Genomic DNA, 22,289 nt, shown 5'->3' with positions numbered 1-22,289 from the left:
TTCGCAAAGCATACTTATTTCCTTGACTTGAACCTGCATATTTCTCTAGTTTCTATTTGATCACATTTGCACAATTGCAGAACTCGACTTATCGACCTGAAATTCAACAAGTTCTGCTTTGAATACTTTCACACTAAACGGCTGGACATTTTCCCTTCCCATTTTATTCTCCATGCTAGCAGATGTTGCCAATGTATAGACTTGCCCCTTCTTATCACTCCATTCCAAATCAGTTATTTGCCTCTTAGGACTATTTTTCTGCTGTGAAAGATTGGAAACTTTAATGAGTTTAAAATATATAAACTTGGAAAAGTTTAACTCTGCCTCGGAAATACAGTTTCCACTTCTCTCACTAATCATTCCTGTGCTCAGTAACCCATGTTGTCTCCTGTTCTTCAACAATTCACCGTTAAAATGTTGAATCTAAAGCAAAAGAAAATAAAAGTGCTGGAGGAATTGATTGAACAATGCAGTATCTGAGTGTTAGTGGAACAGCAGTAATTGTTTTACTATTTCCTCCATATAACTGTAATTGCTTCAGCCTTGTGTCCTATCCCAATACATATTTGCCCTTCTGCTAGCCTCTTGTGCAGTTCCCAAGTGACAAGCTGTCTTTGCTGCCAGAACATTTGACATTCCATCTCCTTCCTCGCATGCCTCACCATCTCCCTCTACTATGATTTCCTTATATCTCAAAAGATTAAACTTTTGCTAGCTTCTAAATGTTTCCCTAATCTGAACATTCATTTTAGCTTGATTATATTTCTAAAAAAAAAACTCTGGTTGTTCTTTTGTATTAATGGTAACAAATGAATGTAAGTTATTGTAATTTTGCCATGTCAGCTCCGCTAACACAAAGGAGGACTTTGTTAGCAAGAGTTGGTACTGTTCTGTGTCTCTGCTGACATAAGCAGGAATGGAACTGGAGTCTTAGGCATTTACTAGAACCCCTTTGTTTCAAGTCAGTTAAATGGTGTCCATTGTATTTCTGTTTTCTATCACTGTGTTGTACCCTATCACTGTGTGGTAGTTCTGGGATGAAGAAATACTAACTGCTAGAGATATGCGGCTGTAGTTTACATGTGTGTAATCTAATTATAAACGATATTAGCTCACATCCGAATCACACGATCTGATTCTGACATGCATCAACACTTCAAGGTATTCACTGTAATATGTAAAGGAGAAACGTTGTTCCTTTCATAGTGATAAATATAAACTGCCTTAAAAACATTTTGAAGAAACTGGGTCATGAGGCCCCCTGGTAGCCAGAATTTGCAATTACACTCTAGATGTTAAGGTAGGAAAATTGAGAATAGGAACCGTAATGCACCGTTTTTAACCCAGAGTAGGGGATTCAAGTTTATTCAAGTTACATTTATTGTTACATGCACCAATTGGTACAGTGAGATTTGAGTTACCATACATCCATACGAATAAAAATAACACAATACACGATAGAATTTAACATGAACATCCTCACATAGTGGGAAACGTTGATTCCGCTGTGAGGGAAGGCAATAAAGTTCAGTCAGCTTCCTCTTTGTTCACTCATGGTCGGGGCCTTTGAGCCCTCCGCAGTCGCTGCTACAGAGACAGCTCGATGTTCAGGCCCTCTCGCCGGGATCATCGGAACAATGGTTTATGATTGTGTTTATAATTTGTTTGTTTGTCTTTTTGCACAAAGTTCGCGAGCATTGCCACTTTTCATTTCACTGCACATCTCGTATGTGTATGTGACGAATAGACTTGACTTGACTTGACTTGAACTCCGACATCGGAACAGAGAACGCTCTCAGCGGCTTGGAGTTTCCGAATCGACCGCTTCCTACCAGAGATCACGGCTCCCGAAGTCCACAGGCCGAGCTGGACGGAGATTCAACGCTGGCAACCCTCGATAAAAGATCCCAGGACTCTGCGCTGTTAAAGTCAGCGCCACCCGCGGCTAGAAGCTCTGCAAACCACGGCTCCACGGTGTTAATCAGCAGGCCCAACACTCCGGAGCTCCAACACGGAGATCCCCGGTAAGGCATCGTTCCGCTCCGCGATGGATTTCAGTGCTGCGCCGCTGCTGAAGCTTTGGCCGGTCTCCGGCAGGAAAGGCCGCGCCAATCCAGATGGTAGGCCGCGAGGGGTGGGCGAAGATGCGACTCTGAGAAAAGACGCATCTCAACCAGGAAGTGACTGAGAAAACTGTTTCCCCTCTTCTCCCCGCCCCACATAAAAAAGACTAAGAAACTTCCAAAAACATACTTTTTGACACTAAAAAGGGTGATATGACAGACAAACTGCTGGCGAGGCTATCGCGTGCGACGACACTGATTCAAGAACCAGAGAACATGTGTTTAAGGTGAGAGGGGAAAGATTTAATATGAACAACAATTTGTTTATTGAATAAGCTGCCAGAAGAGGTAGTTGAAGCAGGTACCATAACAACAATTAAAAGACGTTTGGACAGCGAAGGGACTGCAAAGGCTGGTTTACATGGAAGATAGACACAAAATGCTGGAGTAACTCTGCGGGTCAGGTAGCATCTCTGGAGAAAAGGAATAGGTGATGTTTCTGGCCGAACTCTTCATCAGGTACATGCTAGGAAAAGTTTAGAAGGATATGGGCTGTAATGAGTTGAGTCGTACACATATCAAGATACAACACATGTTTATTAAATCTACTTACAGCAAGGATCTGCAGGACATTACATTTCCTAGGAACTACTCATACCACCTAGCGTAGGTAAGCTCTTGATAATATAAAGCACATACTAGGCAGAGTCACTACGAACAAGCACTATAATTGGCTAGTATGAAATAGCCAATCTATATCTTTCCTTGTAGAAACAAAAGAAGCATTAGTGGCTAAGCAATATAGGTGGAATGTTAATAACACATTTGGGAAAGTTTATAAAATTACACAAAATCACCGTATCTAACGCCTCTCCTCCTTTCACCGGAGAAAATGCCGGGGAAGGAATTGGGGAAACCATCGGTGGGGAGGGTGATGAGATATGCGAGCTGGTCGCCAAACGTCGCAGGGAGGCCGCGGTGGAAACGTTAGTTGGCAGTGGGGATGCAGGACCGACCGTGGGAAGGAATACGAAACGCAAGACATCTGGATGTGGAGTCTACTGTTCGGTTTCAAAATTACAACTATTTCCATGCTATGGGTCGTCAGTTCTGTGTTGCTTATGGAAAAGCCTGTAATTTCTGCAAGAAGTTAAACCACTTTGCACGATGCTTCATCAGGTACATGCTAGGAAGCTGTGAATCAAGCAGCTTCAAGGACGAGCCTGCACCTGTTACAACATAAGCTTGCTGATAATGACTTCCAAGGGCCTGACTTGCCATCCCCCGCTCCACTCCCAGAAAGTGCAGATACCACTTCTGCCATCCACTCTCGCCTCCCTTCGTTTAACGAGGAACTTGACCCTGAGGTAGCCATGTTTGTGAATAACAGGCCTTTGATTGCGAAGGTTGATACTGGCGCAAAATGCAACATCATCTCATTAACAGAGTTTAACAAAATTCGTAACGCTGAACGTATTGAAAAGACCTCTGCCTTGCTTCGGGCTTATGGGGGAGATGTTCTACAGCCACTTGGACAAGCTGATTTAAAGTGCACCATAGATGCGCAGACCCGTACCTTAAAGTTTTATATTGTTAAGGGGGATTCAGAGGTTTTGCCCGGTATCAATGCCTGCCACGATCTAGGCCTGGTATACTTTGGCCGCGTTGTCCATCAACTCTTTCTCGCTGACGGGCCCACTCAACAGGTACTCCCTCAGTACAAAGAACTATGTAACGACGAGCTTTGCAAGTTGCCTATCAAATACCACATTGTTGTCGACACCAAAATCACTCCTGTGGTCCGAGCACCACATCGTGTTCCACATGCCATGCGTGACAGAATACACAATGAACTCAAGCGGATCGTCTCCATGGGTGTTATTGCTGAAGTTACTGAACCAACATAGAAAAACAAGGAGGAGATCCGTATCTGCATAAACCCCAGAGATCTTAACACTGCCATCAAATGCCCGCATAACCCAATGCGAACAATAGAGTAAGTTACTTCTCAGATAGGCAACGCATCAGTATTTTCCGTTCTAGATACCAAAAGATCGTTTTGGCAGATTCCACTGGACCCAGACTCATCCAATCTCACTACGTTCGGCACCCCCATTGGCCAATACAAATTTCTGAGAATGCCCTTTGGCATCAACTCCACCAGCGAAGTTTTCCAGCGCACGATGGAACAATTGTTTGCTGAGTACCCATGCGCCATCATTGTTGATGACATTCTCGTTTACGGACGTGATTTGGCTGAACATGACGCCAATCTGAAGAAAGTACTTGACCGTGCCAAAGACATTCAGTTCAAACGCAATCCCACTTCTGACACCATGTAATGATTGGGTCGAACATATATCAAGATACATCACATGTTTATTAAATCTACTTACAGCAAGCATCTGCAGGACATCACATTTCTTAGCATCTACTCATCCCAACTAGCGTAGGTAAGCTCTTGATAACATAAAGCACATACTGGGCGGAGTCACTACTAACAAGCACTATAATTGGCTAGTATGAAATAGCCAATCTACATGGGCCAAACGCAGGTAGGTGGGACTAGTGGTGATGGGAATTTTGGTCAGGTGGGCAATGGCCTATTGGCCCAATGGCCTATTTCCATGCTGTATGAATCCATGACTCAATTAAATTGTGAAAAGCTCAGCAGGTCGGATAGCATGTGCAGAAAGGGGAACATTTAATATTTCAGGATTGAGACCCTTCATTAGAACTACAATTGGATCCTTGATTTCCTCATCAGCAGACTTCAATCAATGTGAATCAATAACATCTCATCACTGCCCATCACCATAGGTGCACCTCAAGGTTGCATGTTTAGCTCCCAGCTTTACTCTCTTTATACCCATGACTGGCTAAGCACAGCTCCAATACTATCTATAAATTTACCAATGAAACCACTATAGTTGGCTGAATCATTGGTGGTGACGACTCAGTGTACTGGAAGAGATGAAACACCTGGGTTGAGTGCTGCTGCAACAACTATCTCTCGTTTAATGCCAATAAGCCCAAGGAACTAATTGTTGACTTCAGTAAGGGGAAGTCGAAGTCCACGCACCAGATTTTCAGTAATGGGTTAATGGTGAAGAGAGTTAGCAGCTTCATATTCCTGGTTAACACCTCGGACGATCCTGTCTTGGCCCAGCACATAGATGTAATCAAGGAGAAGGCACACATATACCTTCTTACAAGTTTAAAGATTAGGCATCCCTGAAGACTCTAACAAACTTCTACAGATGCACTGTAGAAGGTTTCTTGACTGTTTGCATCATGGTCTCGTACAGCAGTTCCTGTGCACAGGGATGCAAGAGGCTGCATAGAGAGCTGTACTCAGTCCAGATCATCATGAGCACAGTCCCCCCTCCATCGAGAGGAGGTTCTGCCTCAAGCAGGCAGCATCTATCATTAACGATCCCCATAATTGGGGCCATGCCCTTTTTTCACTGCTGCTATCGGGCGGGAGCTACAGAACCTGAAGTACCACACCATCAGTCTCAGGAACTGCTACATACCTATAACTATCAGGGTCTTGATACAACCGACACAACCCTAATCCTATGACACCAAAACACCACCTCTACCAACATGGACTTTGTTTTGGAAGTTTTTTTTTTCTTTTTGTTTTGCACTATTGCCTTGTTTTTCTGCACAGTCTTCTTTTAGAAAGGTTATGTGTAATTTATGTATAATTTGTTTTCATGTGTTTGTCTCTGTATCTGTGATGCTGCTGCAAGCAAGATCTGTACATGTACGTATGACAATAAAATACACACAGCTTCCCTTGAGCTGCTTTGTATAATGTTGTGTAGTCCATATACTGTTGTACAGTCTGATTGTACTTAAAACTGGAAAATATATAAGGATGGCAAGGGAAAAAAAGGCCAGTTCTTACACAAGCTGAAAGAAAGAGTGACTTAAAAGGAAAAGAACGGGACCTGCCCAATTATCAAAAGGAAATGTTGGCAGCAAAATATGGTTTATAAATTATGGGCAAGTAAGAATTGTGATCGTAGTTTGTATCCCAAATAACGTTTTAATGCATAGGTAGCTTCTATTCAGTGTGTAGGGAAGGCAATATTTATTTCAACAATTTTTAAATGTGAATTTTTTTGAGACACCCTGTAATTAAAAAAAACTATCTGGGTAAACATTGTCCTTTCCTGTGTTTTTTTAAAATAATTGTATAATAATATATTGAAGAGATTAATATTTGTTTGATTTATTTGATTATGGAAATGACACATTAAAAAGCTGACTGCAGGCATTTTATCCAGAACAATGTTAAATCATAAAGGGTTCCGCAATTGTGCAGTTTGTCAAGCTTGTCGACGTTGTCATGATATGTATTGTGGATGTTCTTTTTAAGCCTCTTGGCACTGTCTCTGGTGATCTAAATAAGGAAAAATAAACAGCATGGAATTTTATCTTGTTTCTATTATATTGATTTTGATTTAAATCAGTTTCATTTGTTTCAGGAAAAATGTCTTACTTTTAACCCATATTTATCAGGGGTTAAATATTTTTTCATAATACCAATGATTGTTCTGCTTTGATGTGTTGGTGAGACGGGATCAAAGGCAGAGGTCTGTCTAGACAGTTACTACCACTGGATCGATTTATAAAATTATTTACTTGACAAGATTGACTTGAATCGCTGAGCAGAAGGAAATCTCTTTTTACAACATGTGAGGCCGTTTCAAATTGGTTTCTCCAGATTTAGTTTTGATGGGCAACTACATGAAGCAGTACGCAAGGCAGAGCCAAATATTAGCCTTTGAATATTACTGCATACAATATATATTGCTCATTGCGCAACCTGATCATGCAAGCAACCTATCTCTATTTTGTAGTTTTCACATTACCCTGTTGTCTTCTGCTGACTGTGGAAAACTGAAGAATTGTTGCTAACAGATATATTATTAAGCTTTCTAGCAACTCTTTGCGGACTTTTACTTTCTTTTAGTTCGGAGTACAATTATTTTGAAATTTCACTGATAGTGGGTCAGTAAACTCATTTATGAACTATCTATTCATGCAAGAGCTACATTTTTTTTCATTTTTTACTTTAACTTTCTTCTCCCTATTTTTCAGTAAAACTGCATTCCTCTGCACCCTTACATCCGCCCCGCCCCTACCACCCCCAGTCAAACAAAGTCATCTGTTGACTGCTGAAGTCGCCTCCTTAGGGTCTGCAAACAAGAATACACATGGGTATATACAGGATCCTGTACTTTGCTACAAATTGAAATTAAGAACTTCCTATTATGCGGAAAAAATATTTCTTAGTATTATATTTGACTTTTAAAATGTGTTTTCAATTTAAATGTGTACTTTCTGCTTCTGCTCTCTCTGAAGTAGCACATTTTCTTAAATGTGAGACTTTTAAAGTTATTGTAATCCCACACTCGAATGCTTGGCTTTTCTTATGCCCTAATCTGTTTGGAATGTTACCAGATAGCAAAATAAATAGGGTTTTTTAGCTACATTCCACAGGGAGAATTTAAAACAAAATTGCAGATATTGTGTCGTTAATTGTGCACTTATGCAAATTAAACTTTCTGAAAGTTATTTTTGCTAATTTTCTTTTTCTCCCAAGTTGGAAATTTCCACTATAGCGTTTCCAAACACAAGTTTCCCTTAATCCTTCACTGAAGCACAATGTTGCCCAGTGTCCATGCTTCTGTATGGAATGCTGGCTTGTTTGCCTAACATTCACTAAATGACTTTTTACATGAATGTAACTAGCCCAGAAATAGAAAATGCCAACTTTCAAATAGTATAGGAAATTATACATTTTTTAATTAAAAGTTGTTGCTATTTTCAAATATGTTTGATAATTAAATTACTTCAAAAATAATCCGTTTAATCTTTGCACATTATTGTGGTGCAGAGTGTCATTCACATTCTCCATTTCTGTCATATATCAAACATAGAAGATAAGAAAATTACAAAATTAGCTATTAAAAATTAGCTAATAAAAATGCAAATTTGAATAACCTTTTGGTCAGAAGGTGGTTTTACAATATTATCAGAAATTAAATTTTTGATCCTAAAAAGTTCCAAAACTGGATTTTCTTTTGCAGTGGTTCTGAATGATCGAGTTGTAAAGCATTTAACATAATATAGTTAAAAGATTAATTATTGCACGGATACTTACCGTGAATGTTAAACAAACCTTTTGGGTTATCAGTATTGTTGCTGTAATTCACAGAATTCGTTTTCTTTCCTCAATTACCTTCAACTATTCCTACTATTCCACTTGTTAAATCTCTGTCTCAATGGGAAATCAGAGTGCAGTCTGTCTGATTATTCGGATATTGGGGAGATTGTCTAACAGGGAACATAACAGTAAAATACTAATATTCCACTTATGCTGTACTTGAATTTTGCGTAAAATTTCAAAACTTATTGAAATTCAAATGGTACGAATTGGCAACACCTTCTTTTCAATAACCATCAACACAGGGGCACCTCAAGGCTGTACGTTCAACCCCCTGCTCTACTCACTCTATATCCATGACTGTGTAGCCAGACACAGCTCCAGCTCTACCTTTAAATTTGCTGATGACACCACTGTTGTTGGATGAATTATGAATAATGATGTCAGATACAGATGGGAGATTGATCATATGATTGAATGATGCCAGAACAACCTTGCTCTCAACATCAGTAAAACTAAGGAACTGATTGTTGACTTTTGAAGGGGAAGGCTGAGGATCCACATCAATGGGTTGGTGGTGGAGAGAGTCATCAACTTCAAGTTCTTGGACGTGCTTATCTCTGAAGATGTGTCCTCGACCCAGCACAAGAAAGCCCATCAATGCCTCTTCATTTCAGTAGTGCTTATTAAAAACTGACTTGATTGCACTGGGGCAGGGGTGTCAAACTCGCGGCCCATGGGCCGGATGGGGCCCGCGAAGGGGTCCGATCTGGCCTGCGGGATGATTTGCCCGATGCCAGAGCGGGCTGCAGCTGTCCATGCTGCCGGATTGGACTGCATTTGCGTGTGCGTGGTGATATCCGGCGCGCATGAAGTCTCATTTTGCCCGTGACCTAAAATGAGTTTAACACCCCTGCACTAGGGTCTTCAGGCTTTGTCCTATATTTTGCATGATGGTTTTTTTTTAATGTTGCTTTTTAATGTTCGTTTATTATATTATCTTTTGAGTACTGTGTTTACAAACCTGTTGTGCTGCTGCAAGTAAGAATTTCTTTGATCGTTTCAGTACTCTTGATCTTTAAAAACCAATAGTTTTACTGAAATCATTTTTGTTAAAACCTAAGAAGCAAAATGACTTCAGCAAAACATCATAGATTTTCACTGAGTTCTACAATTTATTCCCTGGTAGATAAACTTATTGGGCAAATATGTGGACAACAATGTTACTGAGCCAACAGAAACGTATATTTAGATTTGTATTTTGCAGCTACATCAATCAGATCAGAAGCAATCTTCAGAAATCTAAACATTCAATTGGATTGTCACATGTGGAATGTGAAAAATATGGACAGAAAATGACCATTAACTGTTCAGTTGGCTTGTAAATGAAATATTGCTGCTGAGGTTTGGAGAGGTTTAGGTAATTGAATTCTTCTAAAAATGCAATTTTCGTGATTACTATTCTTGGAATTGACTGCTCACATTTTCAGCAGGTATTATGCAATGTAATTATGTGTAAGAAAGAATTACAAATGCTGGTTTAAATCGAAGGTGGGCACAAAATGCTGGAGTAACTCAGCGGGTGAGGCACCATCTCTGGAGAAAAGGAATGGGCAACGTTTCGGGTGGAGACCCTTCTTCAGACCGATGTCTTATGATGATGTATTATGCAATGTGATTAGTTGTGCAGCTCTCACTAACATTTAACCGTTATAGATCCCTACCCCCACGTCATTCAGCATTTTATTTTTAACGAGGTCACCAAATTTTTTTCCTGGTTAAAATGAAACACAAAGAATGGCAAAAAAAAGACATACGAGATTGAATAGTAAACAAAGGACGTGAAGAAACATGAGTAACGAAACAGATGTGAGAGATTCGTACCAAGAAAAAAGTGTGCAGGAAAAAGGAACAAGAATAGAAGTTGAAAGATAAGGGAGATAAAGGTGCTCAAAGTTGAAATATAGAGATATCAGAAGGTAGATCAAAGATTTTTAGTTTTTCACTTAAAATATGCCGTTGTGTATGACAGTAACAGGTTGTGCTATTAGTTTAAACAAATGTTTAACATATTTTCTGTGCTTACAAAGCAGGACATCCTGCCTAACTCGTGAGAATATATAAAAGGAAATATGCTTGTCCTGTTTATGTTGAACACATTTACAACCAAAATAGCCACTGTGTTGTGGGCAAAAAACGGCAGTCAGAAACAAGTCGTTGACAACAGTGTCCAAAGAATAGTGTGATAAGGGAACAGCAGGTTTATTTTTGTCTTGTGGTTTAAGGGAGAATGTTGACCAAAACATGTGAGAACTGCATTATATTGACCCTAGTTTATAAATAGACATTTAACCCTGGTGAAGTTTTGTCACTCCTTTCTTGATGTAGTGGAGCTGGGCAAAGAATGACACAAGCACAAAAGATGAAAGTGTTTCCAAAGAACCATTTTGTGAAAAAAAGCCAGCTCCAGTTTGAGCATTTACATGAATGTCTCCTATATGCATTTCATGAGTGGGCTGCCTTAATTTCAATGGGTGGTCTATGAAAACAATTGTATTCAAAATATTGTTTTAGGCTTTAATATTTCCAATGGAAACTGTTATTGCTGGTAACATTGGCATTGATATATTGATATCTTGACATATGTACCATGATACAGTGGAGAAACCTTTTGTATGCTGTCTAGCAAATCATATCATACATGAGCTATTGGAATGAATCTGATATAAATCTGGCCACAATGCGTGGTCCTTGTATTGTCTTTTGACTCCTTTATTTAGAAAAAAGTAAATTGTTTAATTCCAAAAAATTAACATACACCATTGGGTTATAATTCCAGTGAGTCTTTTCAACATTTTGATTTAGAATGCCAGTATGTTACATATTGTGCTTGAGCATAAAGGAAGATTGTAGAATGTGTTTCCTTTGTGTAACCCAATTGTACAATTACCTGCAACCAACCTATCATGTTTTTTCACAAGGCCCATTGTCCAGTGCACAAGACATGCCTAAATGAAGACAGTTATAGAAATCAAGGATATAAAAAGTGGTTAAAAGTAATAAAATTCTGGCAATTTGACGTTCTTTTGAAGCATATATACACATGCTTTTTGTAATGATATGAATTTTGAGGGATTGTGAAATGGGTTTCAAGTGATGTTGCAGAACCACTGTGGAAAGTTTCATTTCTTACAACCTTCCACAACAAATATACTTCTGGTGTGGAGATTAACATGATATAAGAAGCCACATAATACAAGATTCACACACAGAGATGATGTAATGATGAGGTAATTTGTGATCAATTATATTGGTTGAAGCTTAATACCAAAGCCACAAGCTATTTCTCAACCGATGCAACTTGACTTGTTTCTTTACGCCTTATATTAAGGGGCATTACTCATTCAGGATATGTTCCAAGAGTAATTATCAGAAGCCAATGCATTTTTATTGGAATTTGATATTATTAATAACGATTATGTACTCAAAAACCAATTCCATGAAAAGCAAAGATAACTAAAATAACAAATAATATTTAATTTTCTAGATTTTAAAAGAAAATGAATTGTTAAAAAGCAGATGTGATTGTTTGCTTTTGGAAAAGCAGTTAACAAAACAATCTATTTACAGTTATATTAACAACAGTAAAAAAACTGGGAAAAATAGAACCTTTTTCACAAGGGGAGAATATGTTTACAGTGCACCCAGGATGAGGTATTTGCCACTCGAAGGACCTTTAGTTTTTTATTAAACTACAGGATCAGAGTATTTGACATTTGTAATAAATTTAAAGTTCCCCGGTGCCTGAAGATTATGATACTGTCCGAAATTAGACAGCAATAATATTTTAGGTGGCATAAAGTTGCTGCCTTACAGTGCCAGAAACCCTGTTTTGATCCTGACTACAGGTGCTGTATATACAGAGTTTGTATGCTCTCCCTACAATCAAGTGAGTTTCGTATGGGTGCTCCGGTTTCCTCCCATATTCCAAAGATGTGCAGGTTTTTAGGTTAATTGGCTTCTGTAAATTGTTCCTAGTGTGCAGGATGGAACTAGTGCACGGGTGATCGCTGCTTGGCGCGGACTCAGTGGGCCATAGGGCCTGTTTCCGTTCTGTATCTCTAAACTAAACTAACTTATGAATGAATGAATTCTGGACTCAGCATCTTTGCCATTAATGGAACCATGTATTTCCTCCACCAAGCCTGCACCAGACTCGTTGCCTTAGCTTCTCCTGATGAATTCTTCATACTGGCCATTATTATTTCTAAACGACTACTCTAATTTACTGCAAAAAACAAAGTGCTGAAGCAGCGCATATAACAGTGGGTCAGGCGGCATCTGTGGAGAAAATGGGCACATGACATTTCAGGTTGAGACCTTTCAGACTGATGCTCAAGTTTCCAGTATCTGCAGTTACTTGTGTCTCTATTCCAATTATTTGGTGACTGGCGCCTCTTTTCCTTCGATCCATACATCTATGGGCATCCAAACTTTGTTGGACTCAAAAAGGGACTTGGTGGACTAAGGTTGCCGTCAGAATATGAAAAGCTTTGGGGGGAAAAAACATTTTTATTGCTAGATAATATCACATTTCAGATAATAGTCCAGATAGTTAGTCCAGAGACGAACTAGTTTAGTTTAGAGATACAGTGTGGAGACAGGCCGTTCGACCCACCGAGTCCACGCTAACCAGCGATCCCTGCACAATTACAATATTCTACCCCCGCGAGGGACAATTTACATTTATACCAAGCCGATTAGCATACAAACCTGCATGTTTTTGGAGTGTGGGAGAAAACCAGAGATCCCGGAGAAAACCCATGCAGGGCACAAGGAGAATGTACAAACGATCAGCCAGAGTGGGTAGTTGAAGCAGGTACTATAACGACATTTTAAAAACATTTGGACAGATACATGGATAAGAGAAGTGTAGAGGGATTTGGGCCACTATATAAAACATGCACTGAAAAACAAAGCTGCTTTAGAAACATATGGGAAAGAACTGCAGATGCTGGTTTAAATCAAAGGTGGACACGAAATGCTGGAGTAACTCAGCGGGATAGGCAGCATCTCTGAATAGAAGGAATGGGTGACGTTTCGGGTCGAGTCCCTTCTTCGCACTGAGCTACAGCGAAATTAAACACAAAATGCTGGAGTAACTCAGCAGGACAAGCAGCATCTCTGGATAGAAGGAAGGGGTGATGTTTTGGGTCGAGACCCTTCTTCAGACTTCAGATTCAGTCTGAAGAAGGGTCTCGACCCGAAATGTCACCCATTCCTTCTATCCAGAGATGCTGTCTGTCCCGCTGAGTTAATCTAGCAAAGGATATGTTGTTTATTTGGGAGGAAACTAGTCTAATTAATCCTGTGAATTTAATGTATTTGTGCAAGTAGTTCAGTTCTCAGAACCACTGGTGGGTGATAAGGAATCATTGCTGCCTGGAAGACCATCAGCTCTGTATTGGATTTGAGGTCCTGAACTTTGTACTTATGTATTTGTCCTGCTGTGACCTGCAGCACTATGAACCTGCCACAGGAAGATATTTCTTGCCCGACTCAAACACAATTGACAAAATGGTTTCTGCTTGTCTATTTTAAAAGACACTTTGTCATCAAATAGGAGGTAATTATAAAGTCCCCTCCTTCGCAAGAACTGCAATTAAAGCTTCCTCTGGTAGCAAACATAAACAGAAAGAACCCTCACACCAACAGGTCCCCAGGCAACATCAGGCAACAATGAACGAAAACAAGTTGATGATAGAGGTTGTGTGCCATGTTGTCTCTTATTTGTATATTTAAAATTATTTGTGATCAATTTCTTTCTATCTACTTTCTCTAAAAATTATAACATTAACCAAAAAGGTAGAACCTGGAACTACCTTGCAGATTGTGGCATGCTCCTGTGTACTCACACCAACAGGTCCCCAGGCAACACCAGGCAACAATGAACGAAACGTCACCCATTCCTTCTCTCCAGAGATGCTGCCTGTCCCGCTGAGTTACTCCAGCATTTTGTGTCTGCCTGCTTTGGAAACGTAGGGTTTGGACTGATCTGTTGATCTTATTGAACCCATTGAATTTTGAGATTGCCTACAGGGGCTGTCCCACTGCGGCGACCTAATCTGCGAGTTTAGAAGAGTTTGCCCTCGACTGAAACTCACAGCATGGTCGACACGTGGTCCTAGGAGGTCCTATGAGGTCACTGGAACTCTCCTTCATGCTCAAGGGAAGTTCCCGCATACTCGCGGCCTCAGTTTGGTAGAGGAAAGATTTTCAGCATTTTGAAAATATTTCCACGAGTAAAAATTGATCGGCATGGTTCTTTTGAACTCGTAGTGCAGTGGAGTGGGGTCGCTATGTAGATACAGGCAGTCGAGGGCAGCCATAGGCAAGCTCCTTCGCTGACCGGGCATTTTAATTGGCTCATTGGAGTTTTCAGGACCAAGGAAAACCGACCAGTAATGTAAATTTATTTATTAAAAGTTGTCTGGCTTCTTAAAGGTGTCTCCACTCCTTCTCTCCCCACCCCCCTTCTCCCCCCCCCCTTCTCCCCCCCCCTTCTCCCCCCCCCCTTCTCCCCCCCCCTTTCTCCCCCCCCTTCTCCCCCCCCTTCTCCCCCCCCCTTCTCCCCCCCCTTCTCCCCCCCCTTCTCCCCCCCTTCTCCCCCCCCTTCTCCCCCCCTTCTCCCCCCCCCTTCTCCCCCCCCCTTCTCCCCCCCTCCTTCTCCTCCCCCTCTCTCCCCCCCACCTCCAGCTCTCTAAAGGACTTAACGTACACTGTGCAGCCGTCTTTTACCTTCCTCTTCATCGCGTGTGTGAATTTCAGACAGCGCTCCCCCGCTTTCCCCGACCCCCGCCTTTGCGATGCGTTTGTGTGTGTGTGTGCGCGGTCAGTCGATCCAGCTCGTGGTTTCATCGCTGACGGTCGATCCAGCACGAGGTTTTCCAGGCGAGTGCCTTTGAGCTTGAAGGTCGAACACAGTCGCTGTAAAGTCGTGTCAGTGGGAAAGGCCCTTAAGAGTTCTTGTTAATACTTGCAATGGAAACTGATCTACGTCATCATTTGATTCATAGTTGTGTGATCTTAAGAAGAAGCCAATCTATAATCAGATAATACTCATTGTAGGTTTTAAGTTTAATTTACATTTTATTGGATAGTGGGGTTTTCCATTGGAGCCTATGTATCAAAATAAAATGTAACCACTGTGGTGATCCTGAACTATGGGAATGTTGGAATTGTTTATTAAGTACCAGATGTGGTAAGCTCAATTACACTGCAGTTATGTGAAAGTTAGTTTATGTTCAGTAAGTATATTTATAAACCAAAAACCGGAATGCTTAAAAAATTAAAAAATAATAATAATTTGCCATGACAAATAATGTTCTCTCTTTCAGCATTTTCAACATTCGATCTTTTGGTTTGAATTTTTTATTTAGTGAAGTCTGCAGTGACTGTAATAATAATTTAAAAAATTCACAAATGCTCATTTAAAAGCAATACAATCAAGAAACTGCTTAGACTCTTAAAATCAGAAGAGTGCTATATTGTAGTTAATCAGAATGTAATTTTGATTCTTTTGCAGGATGAAGAAAATGGAAATGGAAGAGGTGAGTCTTGCTTTAATTGCACACCCATAAGTTAACAAAAAAAAATCATCAGATACTGTGCAGCAGGAATTTAGTAGGGTTTGGACTGATCTGTTGATCTCATTGAACCCATTGAATTTTGACATTGCCCAAGACTTCTTGTTAACACTTGCATTGGAAACTGATCTATGTCATCATTTGATTCATGGTTATGTTGATGAGAATCTATAATCAGATAATGCTCCTTGTTGAAATGATTATTTGCTGCTTTATACATGAGGCAAGACTTGACCTGAATTAACTTCAACATTGCAAGTTTGAGTTGACTTTTAACTGTTTGAATATTTAAAATAGATTTTCAACTTTACAGCTGACATTAAAGATCAAACTTCAACAAACCAGGTGATTTCTGTAAAGGATAGCAATTTGTTGAAAATCCACATCAGTATAGCAGCACTTCTGAAGTTTCCCAGGTTTTTAGAATAAGATAACAGTATCAATCAAATCTGTGAGAGATGAGGGAAGCAATATTTGATAACAACCCGATTGGATTAAAAGCCTCACAATTTCACATTTAAGTTTAGTTTCTTTTGACTAACACAGAATGAAATTGTCCAAATATCCAAAGAAAAATCAGTCTATTAACTGATCTGCACTGCTCAAATGTTGCTGTTCAGAAAAACATGTCATTATTGCTCATTTCCTAACTGTCACTGTATGTCATGTTGTCACTTGCGGGCGGAGCACCAAGGCAAATTCCTTGTATGTGAATACTTGGCCAATAAACTTAATCATTTATATAACAAGCTATTGCCACTTGAGAAAGCAAACCAGTTAAAATTATATTGGACAGAATATTAATCTGTGTAGTGGATACAGAAAATGCTGTTGAAATAAGAGACAGAGATAATTTTTTGAGGCAGAGATAGATAGATTCTTGATTAGTACGGGTGTCGGGTTATGGAGAGAAGGTGGGAGAATGAGGTTGAGAGGGAAAGATAAATTAGACATGATTGAATGGTGGGGCAGACTTGATAGGCCGAATGGCCTAATTATGCTCCTATTGTGTGTGTGTGTGTGTGTATTTTTCAGATTTCCAACATTGTCAGTTCTTATTTCTATTCCTTTCTTAATTATTGTTTTCTTAAAATGTTCGCCCTCAAGTTTTCTATCATCTCACAATTCTGCCATTTTACTAATCTGCCATTTATTTCCATATGATTTTTGCCACTACCTTCACTCCTTTTCATGTTTTACCAAGACATTTTGTATAAATATACAATGATGCTATTTGTGTTCCATGGATGGAGGCACAAACACTGGCTCATTTAATTGAATCACATTAGTCATTGTGCTCCCTTGTATACTATTGGCCAGACCATTCTCTGATCTCTGTGGCAATGTTTCCTTTAACACTGATGTCACAGTACAAAGATGATCACATGAATTTTTAAGAGCCCTATCTAGCTCTCTCTTGAAAGCATCCAGAGAACCTGCCTCCACCGCCCTCTGCAGCAGAGAATTCCAAAGACTCACCACTCTCTGTGAGAAAATGTGTTTCCTCGTCTCCGTTCTAAATGGCTTACTCCTTATTCTTAAACTGTGGTCCCCGGTTCTGGACTCCCCCAACATCGGGAACATGTTCCCTGTCTCTAGCGTGTCCAAACCCTTAACAATTTTAAATCTTTCAATGAGATTGCCTCTCATCCTTCTAAACTCCAGAGTGTACAAGCCCAGCTGCTCCATTCTCTCAGCGTATGACAGTCCCGCCATCCCAGGAATTAACCTTGTAAACCTACGCTGCACTCCCTCAATAGCAAGAATGTCCTTCCTCAAATTAGGGGACCAAAACTGCACACAATACTCCAGGTGTGGTCTCACTAGGGCCCTGTACAACTGCAGAAGGACCTCTTTGCTCCTATATGCGATTCCTCTTGTTATAAAGGCCAACATGCCATTCGCTTTCTTCACTGCCTGCTGTACCTGCATGCTTACTTTCATAGACTGATGTACAAGGACTCCCAGATCCCGTTGTACTTCCCCTTTTCCCAACTTGACGCCATTTAGATAGTAGGTCCATTCTATCAGAAAATCCAAATTGCCTGTTTTGAGTGGAAACATAAGAAGTTAATCCAAGAATGTAACATTATGGACTTCATTTATTTCACAGGACGTCAGAAAGGCCAAACAGAACCTATGGATACCATTTTTGTTAAAAGTGTAAAGGAAGGAGGAGCAGCACATCAAGCTGGGCTTTGTACAGGTAATATGAAATAGCTTGAAATTCAGTTGTATTTATTTTCCCTCAAGGTCACCAGAAAATGTTTGTTGGTACTTTCATTTGACCAAACGACACAAATTCAAAGTATCACAAGTATCCCAGAAAATAATCTCATGTTTGATAATTTAATATCAGTTTACTTGGTTTTATCCTGATGATATCATACAAGTTGTTTCTAGTAAAACAGCAAGTAGTTGCATAATTGCTTTGAATTTAAATGTTTGTTCATCTGACTCGAATCCAATCCTGATTTTACATCAGGCTGTGGCAGTAGAGTACGTATCTAGTCATTTTGCTTGATATTCTTCTTAGTCAGAAGAACAGAGATGAAACGTGTTGTCCCTTTTTTTCAGACACTATTGGTATATAGCACTTCTGATATTAATGAAATACATCTACCAATTTTTTAGTAGGTCTCTCATAACTGAATTACACATCTTAGTTAATATAATGTTAACTAAATGCTGTTCATATAAAAGACAACCATTACCATTTGAGATGATATGGTTCATTTGGATTAATGAGTTGCTATTTTTAGGTCCAATTGGTATTGAAACGGTCAAAGCTATGTTGTTGTGCTGTCTTGTGCTAACGTAATTGATCAAAATGTATGTGGTGTTAGGGAAGGACTATGTTGGTGTTATTCCTTTGGATGAGGGCATCATGAGGGAGCCTCATTAATTTATCATTGACTGGTTGAAAATAGACTTTGGATGAGGATACAAATGTGTGCATGAAATCTCCCAATATCAGATAGCATGGTCATAGTCATTGACTTATACATGAAGGATGCATCAGGCATTGGACGGCTGAAGTGCTGATTATAGCTTGACCAATCCATAATTTAAAATGCACTGAAATCATAGTTCTGTTCAAATACTTTGTACAATAACAGCAATCTGTATTTATCAGCACTTTTAAAGTGGTAATATATCCCAGAGCATTATTATCACAGGAGCATAATCAAACAAAATTTGTCATAAATAGCTAAAATGGAGGTAAGTTTTAATGCGAGTCTTAAAGGAGGAAAAGAACATAGAGGCAGGGAGATTTAGGAAGGTAATTCCAGCGACTAAGTGCTTGACAATGGAATGTCAGGCAGCCAACATACATATCATTAGATTTGAAGATGCTAAAGGCCAGAAATGAAGTGCAAAGGGGTCAGGAATCAAGAGTGTTTAATTATCATCTGTACCGACAACAGTAAAATTGAAATTATTACATGCTGCAACTGAGATGGAGGAACTGAGTGAAATCCAGGTTAGCCGGGAAGTGGTGTTAGGTAAATTGAATGGATTAAAGGCCGATAAATCCCCGGGGCCAGATAGGCTGCATCCGAGAGTACTTAAGGAAGTAGCCCCAGAAATAGTGGATGCATTAGTGATAATTTTTCAAAACTCTTTAGATTCTGGAGTAGTTCCTGAGGATTGGAGGGTAGCTAATGTAACCCCACTTTTTAAAAAGGGAGGGAGAGAGAAAATGGGGAATTACAGACCAGTTAGTCTAACATCGGTAGTGGGGGAAACTGCTAAAGTCAGTTATTAAAGATGGGATAGCAGCACATTTGGAAATGGGTTTATGAAAGGTAAATCATGTCTGATGAATCTTATAGAATTTTTCGAGGATGTAACTAGTAGAGTGGATAAGGGAGAACCAGTGGATGTGTTATATCTGGACTTTCAGAAGGCTTTCGACAAGGTCCCACATAAGAGATTAGTATACAAACTTAAAGCACACGGTATTGGGGGTTCAGTATTGATGTGGATAGAGAACTGGCTGGCAGACAGGAAGCAAAGAGTAGGAGTAAACGGGTCCTTTTCACAATGGCAGGCAGTGACTAGTGGGGTACCGCAAGGCTCAGTGCTGGGACCCCAGCTGTTTACAATATATATTAATGATTTGGACGAGGGAATTGAATGCAACATCTCCAAGTTTGCGGATGACACGAAGCTGGGGGGCAGTGTTAGCTGTGAGGAGGATGCTAGGAGGCTGCAAGTTGACTTGGATAGGCTGGATGAGTGGGCAAATGCATGGCAGATGCAGTATAATGTGGATAAATGTGAGGTTTTCCACTTTGGTGGCAAAAACAGGAAAGTAGACTATTATCTGAATGGTGGCCGATTAGGAAAAGGGGAGATGCAACGAGACCTGGGTGTCATGGTACACCAGTCATTAAAAGTAGGCATGCAGGTGCAGCAGGCAGTGAAGAAAGCGAATGGTATGTTAGCATTCATAGCAAAAGGATTTGAGTATAGGAGCAGGGAGGTTCTACTGCAGTTGTACAGGGTGTTGGTGAGACCACACCTGGAGTATTGCGTACAGTTTTGGTCTCCTAATCTGAGGAAAGACATTCTTGCCATAGAGGGAGTACAGAGATGGTTCACCAGACTGATTCCTGGGATGTCAAGACTTTCATATGAAGAAAGACTGGATAGTTTGTACTCGCTAGAATGTAGAAGATTGAGGGGGGATCTTATAGAAACTTACAACATTCTTAAGGGGTTGGACAGGCTAGATGCAGGAAGATTGTTCCCAATGTTGGGGAAGTCCAGAGCAAGGGGTCACAGTTTAAGGATAAGGGGGAAATCTTTTAGGACCGAGATGAGGAAAACATTTTTCACACAGAGAGTGGTGAATCTCTGGAATTTTCTGCCACAGAAGGTAGTTGAGGCCAGTTCATTGGCTATATTTAAGAGGGAGTTAGATGTGGCCCTTGTGGCTAAAGGGATGAGGGAGTATGGAGAGAAGGCAGGTGTAGGATACTGAGTTTGATGATCAGCCATGATCATATTGAATGGCGGTGCAGGCTCGAAGGGCCGAATGGCCTACTCCTGCACCTATTTTCTATGTTTCTATGTCTATGAATAGGCTTGTTAAAACCGTAACACACAGATCGTATATAATAATCAAAAATATAATTATTTAATTACTGTGATAGTAGGTGACTATAAAAATGCAAATACAGAAGTCTGTAGTGCAACCAAACACACAGTCATATTTGCTGAGGTTAGTGTTGTGCAGTGTTCAACAGCCTGATAGGTGTTGGAAGAAGCTAATCTTCAACCCGGTGGTCATGTTTTTCCAGCTCTGGTACCACCTCACCGATGGCACTAGTGAATGAGGGCATGTCCAGGGTGGTGTCAATTTTGATATTGAATGAAGTTTCTGTGATGGGAGAGATAAAAATCATGGAATTGATACGCAATTACAATTCTGCATGTTAGAATCAACTCTTCAATCTTTTTGCTTCACACCTTCTGTCTGTTCAATCTCTGTCTATCAAATAACCCCCCGCACCTACGTCGGCCTATTACCTGCCAGCTTTGTCCTGCCCCATCTCTCTTCCAGCTTTCTTCACCCCTTCCCCCCCTTCACATCAGTCTGAAGAAGGCCCGACCCAAAACATCACAATAGATAATAGGTGCAGGAGTAGGCCATTCGGCCCTTCGAGCCAGCACCGCCATTCAATGTGATCATGACTGATCATCCCCAATCAGTACCCCGTTCCTGCCTTCTCCCCATATCCCCTGACTCTGCTATCTTTAAGAGCCCTACCGAGCTCTCTCTTGAAAGTATCCAGAGAACCGGCTTCAACCGCCACCTATCCATGTTCTCCAGACATGCAGCATGACCCGCTGGGCTACTCCAGCACTTTGTGTCATTATTTTGTAAACCAGCATCTCCAGCTCCTTGTTTCTACTTCTCTTGTATGAAAATTTTTATATTTAATCAAATTAGTTATAAATACACTCTTTGAAATAGATGATGATAAATTATAATTGAACAGAGGATACTACACTGTAACGCTCCCGTACTCATATCTGACTTTCAACGCAGATTTCAATAGTTCCCTTTACAAAGGAAGAAAACTATGTGTTCCCTTTGATGCCCTTTGACATAAGTTTTACCAGGGCACCTTCGCACCGCATTCCTTAGTCCATGCCTGCACTAATACTGAGATAAGGTGTGGTGCCATGTGGTCCAAACCAGACATCAGTAGCAGATTATTGGTGTGTGCATTATTGATAGTACTCTCCTTGATAAATTCCATTACTTTGTTGACAATTGAGAATCAACTAATTTGGTAGTGATTGGCTGGGTTAGATTTGTATTCCTTTTTCTGAACAGGGCATAACTGGACATTTGTTTACATTGTTGTGTAGATGCTAGTG

At 40.2% G+C, this 22,289-nt stretch overlaps 1 protein-coding gene across 8 annotated transcripts in view; it reads left to right on the top strand.

The window, feature by feature from the left end:
- arhgap23 (Rho GTPase activating protein 23) overlaps positions 1-22,289 on the top strand; it is a 279,609-nt gene that overhangs the window by 179,300 nt on the left and 78,020 nt on the right. For all 8 annotated transcript variants that reach the window (XM_033034901.1, XM_033034902.1, XM_033034905.1 and 5 more), the window contains 2 exons: positions 15,833-15,857; positions 18,007-18,099. In XM_033034901.1, the coding sequence (XP_032890792.1) occupies positions 15,833-15,857; positions 18,007-18,099 (118 nt within the window). The remainder of the gene's footprint in view (positions 1-15,832; positions 15,858-18,006; positions 18,100-22,289) is intronic.

The sequence above is a fragment of the Amblyraja radiata genome, chromosome 16 (genome assembly GCF_010909765.2).
Source record: "Amblyraja radiata isolate CabotCenter1 chromosome 16, sAmbRad1.1.pri, whole genome shotgun sequence".
Lineage (NCBI taxonomy): Eukaryota > Metazoa > Chordata > Chondrichthyes > Rajiformes > Rajidae > Amblyraja > Amblyraja radiata.
Note: the sequence above shows the minus strand (reverse complement) of the source record. Positions and strands in the feature narration are given on the sequence as shown.